Source organism: Protomyctophum bolini, assembly GCF_963924005.1.
Source record: "Protomyctophum bolini genome assembly, chromosome: 15".
NCBI classification, from domain to species: domain Eukaryota; kingdom Metazoa; phylum Chordata; class Actinopteri; order Myctophiformes; family Myctophidae; genus Protomyctophum; species Protomyctophum bolini.
In genome coordinates, this window is record NC_137876.1 from 29573122 (window position 1) to 29585591 (window position 12470).

General features: G+C 41.3%; 1 protein-coding gene across 1 annotated transcript; it reads right to left on the bottom strand.

Moving 5' to 3' along the window:
- Window positions 1-370: 370 nt before the first annotated feature.
- On the bottom strand, window positions 371-12158 carry ezra (ezrin a; the record flags this gene model as incomplete). The annotated part of the gene is made up of 13 exons (XM_080783161.1): window positions 371-535; window positions 1963-2229; window positions 2428-2520; window positions 2823-2983; window positions 4349-4479; window positions 5334-5497; window positions 5903-5999; window positions 6798-6944; window positions 7450-7533; window positions 8111-8385; window positions 8544-8639; window positions 9962-10045; window positions 12147-12158. The coding sequence occupies 13 exons, from the start codon at window positions 12156-12158 to the stop codon at window positions 371-373; spliced, it is 1776 nt and encodes a 591-aa protein (XP_080639287.1).
- Window positions 12159-12470: the final 312 nt, after the last annotated feature.

Sequence of the window (12470 nt, forward strand, 5' to 3'; positions counted from 1 at the left end):
CACTTAAACCCTGTATACTTCTTTGTAGGTAAAATTGTGAAAATAGCCCATCTACAATCTCAAGCTTGTAGATCTGCTATTTTCGCAGAATGTTTGCCTATTATGACATACCCAGAATACGGATGCTACGGTGCATGTGGTTAAACAACCAATATCCTGCATACAGTCTGATATAATGCTCTCTTCCATACAAAGATAACAGCTCATATTAGTGGCTACAACACTCATCAGAGAGATCAGGAATTTTCCCTCTGGATATTTGAGATAAGTTGTGGTTGGAATGAGATCACACTTCAATTATCAAGTGCTTATTAGAGCCTCCATTGGATCTTATGTGTTACCAGTAGATATTTGGACCACTAAGCTCTGTTTACAAGGCCTCAAACTCATCCACCCTCTGCTTGGTGTTGCCCATGCGGATCCGCTTCAGGGTCTTGTATTTGTCACGACCTTCACGGACATTCTCCGTGTGTAGCAGGTCGTTCTTTGTCTTCATGCTATCGTCTCTGGCTTGGCCCAGCTCTGCGCTCAGGTCCTGTGGGAAGTGAAGAGTGTTTAATGAATTAAGGGTGAGCAAACTAACTGACTCCACTGAGCACATATTATGCAGGGTGCTGTCAAGATTCAAATGAGGTTAAACACATAAAGTCACCAAAGTGACACATAAAGTCACAAAAGTAAGATTATATTCAACATCATCACCATCTGTTGAATGTGTGTGCTAAGGTCGGCAGTGGCTAGTTAAATTTGTACTTTATATCTTCTTTATATTATCAGCATTAGTATTGTGGAGCTAGAAAGGTGTCACTTGTAGTCCAGGAAGGAAGTGAGACCACATTTTACAGCCTTGCTTGATGATGGTGGTCACCTGGAACTAATAATTACTATTAGGATAACAAATGGACAACCAGGCATCTGTCAACATACTCTTTTTTAACCCTTTCCCCCCTAATTTAGTCATTATTACTAGACCGGTGCCTGGCTGATCGGAAACGATGGAAGTTAGAGATCCATGCCCCACCTGGCTATGCAATACCCATTGTACCCGTATCAGAGTACCCGTTGCACCCATCTGTCTGTGTCCCTTGAATGCCCATTTATGGAGATTTCTGTATCTGCATAGAAGATGCCAACTAACCCTCCCCACACATTTCTGCGTTAGTCACTGCTGTACCCCACTGGTTCACCTGTCAGTGAGGAGCCCCCACTGGGAGGACTCAGTGCTTTCGTCCTAATCCTCCCGTTTAACACCGCCTGCTGACAGGCGCCTTCACAGCCTGTAGGAGTGACTAATAATAATGGATTGTATTTTATAGAGCTTTTCGATGCACAGAGTGCTTACTCAAAGCGCTTTATAATGGTCCATTCATTCATACATTGGGACGTGAAGCAGCGAACAGTCGACGCCAGCGTCCTCACTTCCCATATTCACACACCAATGGTGGCTACCACTAGAGGCAATGTGGGGTTCAGTGTCTTGCCCATGGACACTTCGACATGTAGACAGGAGGAGCCGGGATTCGAACTGCCGACCCACGGATCATTGGACGACCTGCTCTACCTCCTGAGCCACAGCCGCTCCAACTGTTCTCATATTAGTGCTGCATAGCCTAAAGGTCTGGCTATGCGAGACTACTAGTGCAGCAACAAAGGCTCCCCTCACCACCAGGATCCCCTACCCTGAACACAAGCAATTGTGTTTATACAGACAGCCAGAGATGCAACCTGATGGATTCAAACTCCAAGACTCCACATGGTGGACAGGTTCTTTACCCCTGTCACACCTGAGCACTCTCAATGTAATATACTGTCTACAAGAGAGAGAAAAAAAGATCTAAAAAAATAATATAACTACACTGTAAAATCATGAGTGCTAATTCTCAGTATTTACAGCATCGATCTAAATAGTAATAGTTTAGGGAACCACCTATATATCCCTATAGGCTGACTGCTGGTACTGACCTCCAGTTGTTTCTGCAAACGTTTATTCTTTTCGGCCTCCGTGACGCGCTCCTCCTCTTGGCGGTGGTCGTCGATGCCCTGCGACGGCAGCTCGGCGCTGTAGGTGCTGTTCTCCTCACTGTGCTCCTCGCTGTGTTCCTCATGGTCGCTCTCGCTGTCTGAGGAGGACGAGGCGCTGGCAGGAGGAGTGGCGGTGTGTGCCGGGGAAGTCATCACCATGGTCAGCTCCTCTTTCGTCTTCTCCAGGTCCTCCTGTACCTCCAGTGCCTTGGGAGTAGGACAGAGAGGTGCAGATGTCACATTGACGGGAACATTTCTATTTAGACTAAACTATAAATACAATTGTCAAACATCACCAGCTACTCTGCTAAATATGGTAAGCGGAGGGCTATAATGCAGTTATACATGCATTTCAAGGACTCTTCCCATTGTTCGCGCTCAGCTGCTGTGTTGTAAGAAACTCACTTTGTTGTGCCATGACTCAGCCTCTTCCTCCTTCCTTCGCTTGTCCTCCTCAAGCTCAGCGATCCTGGCACTGTACTCGGCCAGCTCTGCCGCCTGGGGGAGTGAGAAGAAAACCATGTCACCACACAGCCCTGTTTAACTTAGCAACCTTGTTTTTTCCGACACTTCATTATGTCCCTAGCCAAAGGCCTGCAGTGACGGTTAATGGTTAAGCTACACAGTATTTATTGTATTGTGTTGTGGCGTTCATTTTGTATGACCATTACTAGAACATGAACTCAGATTCAGACATATACTCAAACTCTCAAGTCGCTAAAACACTACTTCCGTATTAACCGTTTCCATAACTCATGGTTACCAGTGCACTGCAGCAATACTACTACTACTTTACCCACCAGCAGTTCCTGACCCTTGAGTTGGTCTTCAGCCTGTCTGGCCAGCTCCTCCTTGGCTACGATGGCCTCCAACCTCTCAGCTTCCAGTCGACTTGCCTCCTCCTCCACCCTACTCCTCTCCTCCTCCAACTTCAGGGCCCGTTCCAGCTGTTCCTGTAGGTCTAAAGTAAGCAATGCAGATGAAGATCAACGTTATGCTGCGTTCACGTTTTAGGCACACAAGGCACAAAATGTGTGGCCAACTACTTTAGTGCTCAAGCCACAGTCACTGCATAAGGAGGTATATATATATATATCAGTGAAACATAGAGAGATGACAAAGAGGTTTCAGGTCTGTGCATACAGGCTACAGCTGATAAAATCTATGTTTTGTATAAGGAAAGTGAATGACTTAGTTACACCAACATTGCTCTTGTGAAGTTATATAGTTAAGTAAATGTAACTTTCCCAGCTTGTGGGCAGCTAAACGTCAGTGCTTCACTACTTTCAGAATGATCATTTTTACAAGTCATTATTCACTATGTAGTTGGTAGCTTGAGAAAAGCTACATCCGTTACATTTTCAGTGGCAAATCAACATCAAGCAATGGGTTTTGATTTGACTGCAGTCCCAGTGTGGCCATCCCATCAAAAATAATTCTCTATCTCCATCCATTTGTAGCTTTTCCCCTTTTACACAGTCATATGTTTTATTCAATCGCTCAATATCATAAATTATAACAATGTCCACAGCCACGTATTACCAAACCCATTAGATACAAGTAACCTCAATGCAACAAGACTTGTTCTTCCACGTGTGTTCATGAAGAACAGTGAGATCAAAGAGACAAAGATAAACCACTCTCTGCAAATCCTGTCACTCACACACACACACACACACACACACACACACACACACACACACACACACACACACACACACACACACACACACACACAACTGTAGGTCTTCAGTTGTTTCATGCAAGACAGGGTGAGTAATTCATCAAGGACATTTCTTTTTGGGAGTGGTATTTCTTTAACAGTAGGGGGCAGCAAATGATTCAGAGTACTCAAGCTCAAGCATTATGAGGATGATTATTATATAAATAATGGTAATGGCAAGACTGCATTTCAGAAATGTATTCTTGCATTTTGGACAGGAGACCAAAATGCTTGATTGTTAAGCATTAGTATATTACTTAATATACTAAACTTACTTACTAAACGACAAAACCATGGAATCGTTGAGGGGCGCTCTAAATCTAGGATTTAAAAGAAATCCTTTTCTACAATACCACTAAGAATAATTGTAATATAATACAGCTATTAAAGTCAGTCTCAAGCTCTTATAATGTAACTCCAAAACAATGCTGTTTTTGTTTTTAGACATTATACTCAATTTATGAGCAAACTGGAGACACCTGTGTAGTTGATGCTCCAAATGTTTATCTACTTAAGCAATGGGATGACTTCTTAAGCCTCATTTTTACCGTGTCATGATGGTGAAAAGATTAGGCATTATGTAGTCTATAAATTAGGCGTTACCTCTCTCTGCTTTCTTGGTTGATGCTTCAAACTTTAAGAGCCTCATCATCAACTCCTGCTTCTCTGTCTCCATCTCCGACTTCTCTTTCTCTATGGCCTCTCTCTTCTTCTTCTCACTCTCCAGCTGAGCCCTGAACAATATGACAAAAGCAATAGGCAGTTTTTTCTTTTTTTATCTATTAGAATGACAGACATAAACAGACAGATGGACAAATAGGGATTCATGCATAGATACACATTCAACATATTCAGCCATAAAAACTCAGTTTTAAACTAGATAAAGTGCCCCTGGGGCACAGGTCTCCACCATGCAGGGCAGGTCAGGTTGTGGCCTCCTGGTGGCGATGTCAATGTGAAAAGGGTGCCATTTCTTCTTATGCCTTGAATGGCAATTGGATGATTTGAGGCATTTTGTTCCAAAAATGTGTTTTGGAAAAATCCACCTGTTGGTGGCGCTATAACAGGCCAATGTGAAAAGCGTGGGATATATTCCTCAGCCTAGTAAGAAAGTCTGTAAACGATTTCACGCAAATTGCACGCTGCGTTCATGATTTGAGACTTTTTGTTGAAAACGGGCCAATCCTGCAAACTTTGAAAGCCAATACTAGCCAATTAAGGTGGAATATGAAATATCGGACAGATCCGCCTTGAACACATGACTATAGAGATAGTGTGTAACGAAAATTCGGCCTCCTGGTGGCGCTATAACAGGCCGTTCTGGAAACTTTGGGGCAGAGGTTCATTGTTAGCATCCAGGGAGTGTGTGTGCAAAGTTTTGCATCGCCCCGGGTTAATGGTGCCGGGGATTAGCTGTACACAGACAGACGGACGGATGGACGGACACACACACACACACACACACACACACACACACACACACACACACACACACACACACACAAACACAAACACAAACACACACGGACGGAGTGCAAAACATACTCTCTGGTGGAGACAATTATGCGTTCCAATAATGGCATCTCACCTCTCCATCTGCTTCAGCTGCTTCTCCTCTCTGGCCTGGGTCTTCATTTGCTGCACCTCAATGCTGTCGTTCTTGCGACGGCGCATGTACAGCTCATGGTTGCCCATGCACAGCGCCAGGATGCCCTTGTTAACTCTCAGACGAGGTGCTAAGAATATAAAATCCTGAAAAGTACACAATGGCAATTGTTTTGTGGTGTCCTGTGTGGAGACTTTCACTGCTCATTTAAGTTATTATTATTAAATATGATTTTTATTTTGCAATAGTAAAAAAGACCAAAAATATATTTGAGGGAAAATATGTGACTACTAAAACATGTCTTAAAAAAATTGTGTTTCATGTTGTTTTTCATGTTTCTTTATAGTTGATTCTTTTGGCCTTTTGCTGGACAGTCAATGTCAATGCAATTGTATAATACAAATGTATTGATTGTGTAAAACATCTTACGCAACCTTGAATGTTTACATTTCACGTAAAATTATTTTAAATGAAGATGTTTTGAAAGACAAAGTAAACTTTCATCTGAACATTCCTCAAAGGGAAGGACACCATTGTCATGAAGCACTTACAGGAGCTTTCTTATCTATGGGCTTGATGATGAATTTCTTGTCATTGAAAGAAATGTTTCTAATTTCACTCCAGGGAAATCCAATCTTTGGAGTGAGTCTGCAAACAAGTAGGGAAGACAGAACAGACAGAGTCATTTGACAGTGAACAGTGAACAGGACATTCATTCAGAAAGAATGAAACACACTTTAGCATTCTCATGCTAAAGAGGAAGGCACTCTCTTTTTTCTTTTACCAGTTACAATAAATGTGGCTGCATAGCCTGAGATAACCTGACAGCTTAGTGGGATGCACAGCATGTACTGGTGCACATTATACAACAACGGCAGGGAATGAATGAAGCACCCCTCTGTTGTGGTGGATTCAGAAGAATTAGGTCAATGGCCCCTTAAAAACAACAGTCATGTTTGCGGTCAAACATGATAGCATACAAGTGATAGTTATTAGGAGAGTAGTACTGCAGGGGTCAATGACTCAAAGGATTGACTCCCAGACTGTTGGCCTTGTCTCATCTACAGGGCTTCAGGTCTCAATCTCAATACATGAGGTCATTAACAGAATATCACAAATATAATATTTGCATAAATAATATCCTATAATTTTTAGGTTATATATAAACTCCTTATACAGTATCAATTTGATATAATGCAGTGAAAAGAGACAGTAAGTGTGAGTATCTGTGTGTGTGTTTACTGTTTATGAGAGATAGAGAAAGAAAGAATAAAGGAGAGTGAAAGTGGATGAGTCATATTACATGGGTCAGCATTAGCCTTGGTACCCAGGCTTTTATTTTTGTTCGCATCGGCTAGGTCAGCATTGACCAAACAACATTTCAAGTGCAGGGCCAAACCAAACGTCCCATTTGTTAGAAACTGGGACACTGAGTCGTTGAATTACCTGTCGTCCTTCTCATAGATGTTAAGTCCAAGAGCATCTACTCCCAGCCACAGGTCTGTGCCCTTCTTGTTCTTAATCTCAAAGTAGTTCACGCCATACATCTCCAGATCCTGGGATATCTTCAGGTACTCCAGCACAGCATCTTCCCTGTTCAGAAGAACAACAAAGATGAGTCAAAAGTGAAAGAGAAACAAAAGCTATGTTCTATCATTTATTTACCTTTGTAGTCAACTTGAAATGTATGATATTGCATGTGAGATTACCTGATCGCTGTGCCATGAAAGAAAGGAAATGGAAAATGATTTGTTGTTGACATTGAGTGAATGAGTGAATCATCATCGTCATTTCACTACCATCATTAAATCATAAAATTACGTCAGAACAAAAACAGTAATATAATACATTACCAAGTAATGCTTTGATTTGATTTTGGTTAAAGAACACAATATAACTTAAACCTATTTAAGATTCCAATGTGGTCCTGCAAAACTGTTTCTGAAAGTAATGTTACAACATGACGTAGTAATAATAATAATATTACCCAATTTGCAAAAGTAATGGATTAATATGACTTAATTACTCATGAAAGTAATATTATAACCTAATGCATTACAACAATCCTGAGTTTATGTGTAAACTGGTGTTGACTCACTTCAGCATTGCTCTGTGCTCCTCATGCCAAACTTGTATCCTCTCCTCCCATTGGTCCTTGGACATCTTGTGTTGGTCCAGCACTCTGATGTGACAGAAAGCTTATCAGTAACCATTTGGTCAAAATGTAAACCGTCTATGTATACATAGTGCTAACTCAAACACATACAGTACAATGTTGTGACTTACAGAATGTCTTGGGTTCTTTCTTGCAACATGTGAATGAGTTTCACGTAATACATTGGAGAATGAATAATAGAGTGGCGGCCATCAAGGGGACACTCAGTGGCCAGAAACCAACTGTAGATATCTGACTACAGCACTAGGTGTATGTATACACAGAATATAGCCCTGAGGCTAACATAGCAGCCTTCAGATTGGAACTTCACTTTGAAATTCCCCGACTGGTTGGGAGAAACTAAGATTATCTTGTTTGAGTTGTGAGGAGCTACTGTAATAAAACCCAATGCATACATTACCTGCGCGCACACGCACGCACGCATGCGCGCGCACACACACACACACACACACACACACACACACACACACACACACACACACACACACACACACACACACACACACACACACACACACACACCACACCACACCACACACAAATCATTTAATACATAAAAAATAACTATCAAGATCAATTTCACCTCTTGGGCAGTAGGCGCTCAGATGTCAGGTAGCCAGACTGGTGCACCGATTTAGTGAAGTCCCCTAACTTGGCCTGAATAGAGTAGGAGGCCAGTAGCACGGCGGTCTCAGGAGGACAGTAGATTTCATCTGACAAGATGTCTTCTTTCACCTGCAGGAAAAACAGCCTCTGGGTGATGTCCTGGATCAGTTCATCGGACGCATCCTCCGGGTAGAACTTAGCCCGGAACTTGAACTGGAGGGGGTTCTCCTTCCTCACCTCCTGGGCAGTGACCTGAGGAGGGGATAGAAATGTAGTCAAGTGATATTGTGAGAAGAATACAGCAGAATAGACCACAGTAACATGTATTATCATAAGGTATATCTATTTTATTTTACTGAACTCAAAAGAGCATACAGTATGAAATGCTAAAGCAATACATGTATACTGACCTTTTTGTCAAATTTCAGCCATGTGAAAAATCCTTTGCTGTCCACGAACTGCAGTCCAAAGTACCAGACTTCTCGCAGGCCGATGGTTCTCACCACCTTGGGGAGACCAGAGAAAATGCAAGGTGTACTGTAACAACAGGCGATATGAGCATCAGAAACACCATAACTTAATCCCTATATAATACTTTATTGTATGACGCTGAGTTGAAAGAAGTTAATTCAAGTACATTAAATGTTTCAGATATTGTCTTAATGTCTTGGCATAATTTGTGCAGATATACTTGAGCCAAATCATTTGGTAAACTACATAGAATGGTATCGGATTGGATTCTGTCTGTTCCAATACTGTCTACTGCTGACACCTTTTTTAAATGATTTATTATAACACACAGCAAAGGCCGTTAGGATCAGGACTCGAACCTGTAACACTGTCAGGCTACATCGGAGCCTACATTATTAAATTTCCCAAGTACCTATACTCCAGATGTGGTTGTAGCTCTGTGTAGCTCTGCATGCCCTCAAATGCAGGTACACTAATTCTGTTGATCTTTATTTATCCACTGAATGATAGTTATATTATATGAACATGGAGGGTCTTCTACATCAATGCCATAAATACTCACACCCGCTACTTTAATGAATAGAGTTTATTGCGACTGTAGGCCGCAGATTACTATGAAAACCTGCAAAACCTGTCTGTCGCTCCATCACTCACACCTCCATAAATGGTTGTTAGTCCAGTGCGCCTCGTGACACACTCCATATATGGCTGTCTCCATATATGAAGATCCCGACACCTCGTGACATGCTCCTGAAGGTGGTCAGTCCGTTAGGCCAGCTCCTGACAAAGCTCCATATATGGCCGTCTCCATATATGAAGATCACGACTATGTCGATCTGACATCATCGAACCCTCTACACTCAAGACATATATGGCCATGAACCCTGGCCATACCTGTTTTTCATTGTGCATTTTGGTCAATGAAAAACAGGAGAAATATAGGCCTATGGGAATGTCAATATATGGCCATATTGTGACAGTCTCATGATAACCGGTGTGGTTGCCGTGATGCGAGTCACACTTGCAAATTAACCAAGTTGGTACTGACTATCATCACCTGGATCATCAATATATGAAGATCACAACACTGACCTCATCAAACCCTGGATAACCACACATGGTTTGACCTACTAGATCTGACCTCACTGACACCAGATTAATGCTGTGATATGTTGTAAGCTTGTAGATCAGCTTTTTTTGGTGAGTGACACCATCATACAACAAAGTATAAACTAGTCTTTAGCTTCACAGTACAAACACAGCTCAACTCAAGTGTGGATTAACAACCTTGCTCAAGGGCAGTACTTAACTGTGCCCTTGCATTACAAAACTGGTCTGAAAGCTACAGCACACTAACCTGGTCAAAGAGCTGCTTTCCTGTAGTGTTGGGGTGGAAAGAAAACTCCAGCTCTGCATCCATGGTGGTGACCCGAACATTGACCTGCAGCAGAACAAATTCTTGTTTAGTCATGAGATATGGCTGAGGCCCTCTGTTAGTAGGCTACTGTCCCATCTACCTGTATCCTGTGATCCAAGCATTTAGCAATTGTGTTAGTTCAAAAGATAAAATGGTGTATTTCATATCATGTGTTCTTTTGGCTTGTTAAATGACATTATATACGGTACCTGAAGACTATAAATAGGGTTGGACAGTTAGGGCGATTCCAAGCCAAGGGTAGTTGGATGACAGGGACCCTCAAAGATACTGCGGTTTATATCGTTTCTATGACCCATATATATACACATATATATTTATTACCCAAAGAAAAAGGTCATCATGGGATCTGGAATGGTCTTCTTTACTTGGACACATTGTCCTTCAAAACACTATACCTTTCATTCAGAACTGTGAAGTGGATTGTTCATAAACCATAATTGCTTGCTATCTCACTAGACTTTGGACTACCCTTGTGAAGTACTACAAGGTTGCTCAAATGGAGATTAAAATATCCAAATAGTCAGTGCTTGCCAAGATGCTTGTGAGTAAGATCACGAGCAAATCACATTAATTACTATTAGTCTATTATTTTCAATAGCAAACATAGTTTACAAAGCTAACAATGTCTAACGTCATACTCATTATGTAAACTACTTTAGCGATTTAGTAGTGATGGTCACTTTAGTCATTGTAACTTTGTTGAATGGAAAAAATGAATCACAATTGGAGATACTGTACAACAATTGCACAAAGTGTGCAATGACCCTTTGACAGCTCTGAAACAGCATTGACCAGTAACAGAGTTACACAATCTTTTTATGAACTTACACTAGAGCACGCCCCGGGAGCTATAAAGATAAACTCACTGAAACTTAGGTCACAAAACCAATATCCATTTATAAAGACCACAGTCTTACTTTCAAACTGTTTCCACCCTCATGAGCATTTGCACAATATACTATCTTTCACTCTTAAAGTTTCAGATCTTGATAATGCATTCCTTTTTACTAGTAACCACTGTTCCTTTGAATTTCTTAAAACTCAATGAGTTGGAGTATTTCCTTTATCAAAACAGTTATCCAAATGTGTACTGGTAGGATTCAGTGATATATATTGCTGCTTCACATTTACTTTTATACAAGTGATATCTTTATCCACCTCTTTAAACAAGGGCCTAACAATTGCACACATCAAACACTTCAATCGTTCATACCAACATTATTTCTGTCATTAATGTTTCCACAAATGTGAGTTGTTTCTCATGCCACAAAAATGTCAGAAACACTGAGTCAGGTGTCCGTATCAAGAATGACCCCTGTGTGGGTTGCTTTCTCCTTGGAATGCCGATAAGAGGCCTGTTCTAGGTGCTCATATAGAGATAGTTGCAGGGTCTCTTATCGCCAAGGTTTTCTAAAGACTATACTATGCCACATTTCAAGAATTCCTATTGTGGATATTCTAACAGCAAATATTATTTTCTTTTGGGCTCTCCCTTAACTGATGTGGGAAAAGGTAACAGTCCCATTTGGAGAATTAATTACAATTGCCATATATGCACAATCAAAAGAGAATGTGAATAAAGTCAATTTGAGTAAAAAGGTTAAACCATGAATTTATGAGCTGTTTGGGAAGGCCATTCAGGCAATTCACAAGTAAAATGCAAACACACACAGCCAACACAACCTAATTCTTACCATGAAGTAAGTATGACATCGTCATGAATGTGAGGGGTATAGGTCAAACTGAGTTTGGTTAATGAATACATTCCCGGAAGGCCAGATTTCTCTTCAGTTTGACTCACAAGTTTGAGAATGAAAGAATCTAGAAGACAGCTACTTAATAACATAAGCAACTAAAATAAAGTATGGTAAAATCTTGCTGAAATATTAACAATAGCTATTAATAAATAGGCTATTATTATTCAGTCAATTAGGAAAATGTGCTGTCCACATACTGTATATTTCAGTCACAATACAAGACGATTTCTTTTGAGCATAAATTCACGCATAGTTTATCAGTGCGCCAAGTTTAACATTCACATAAGTAAGAAACATTGTTATAACACATTCGGTTACCTTACATCTTCAAAATGAGAACATCTTACCGTTTTGGGCATCTTGACTCCGAATGTTACACCAGCTCCAACCAAAAAGAACACCGTTCCCCAACCTGACTGAGAGTGCAGTGGCCTTCCCCCTGGCGGAAAGCTGATAAAGAACACTGCAGCTCCTGCACAACTCCCACCGGCACACTCAAGGGTAGGGCTTCTGACCTTTGAACTCCGCTGTAGATGACTCTAACACTGTCGGTGGTAGGTGTGACTTAACAGGGCATCTTCCGGCCTCACCTCCATTACACATCCAGTTCCTCTGGACAGGTATAGGCTTGGGTGGACGAATGCTTCCACCCATAAATGTTCACCTGTGAC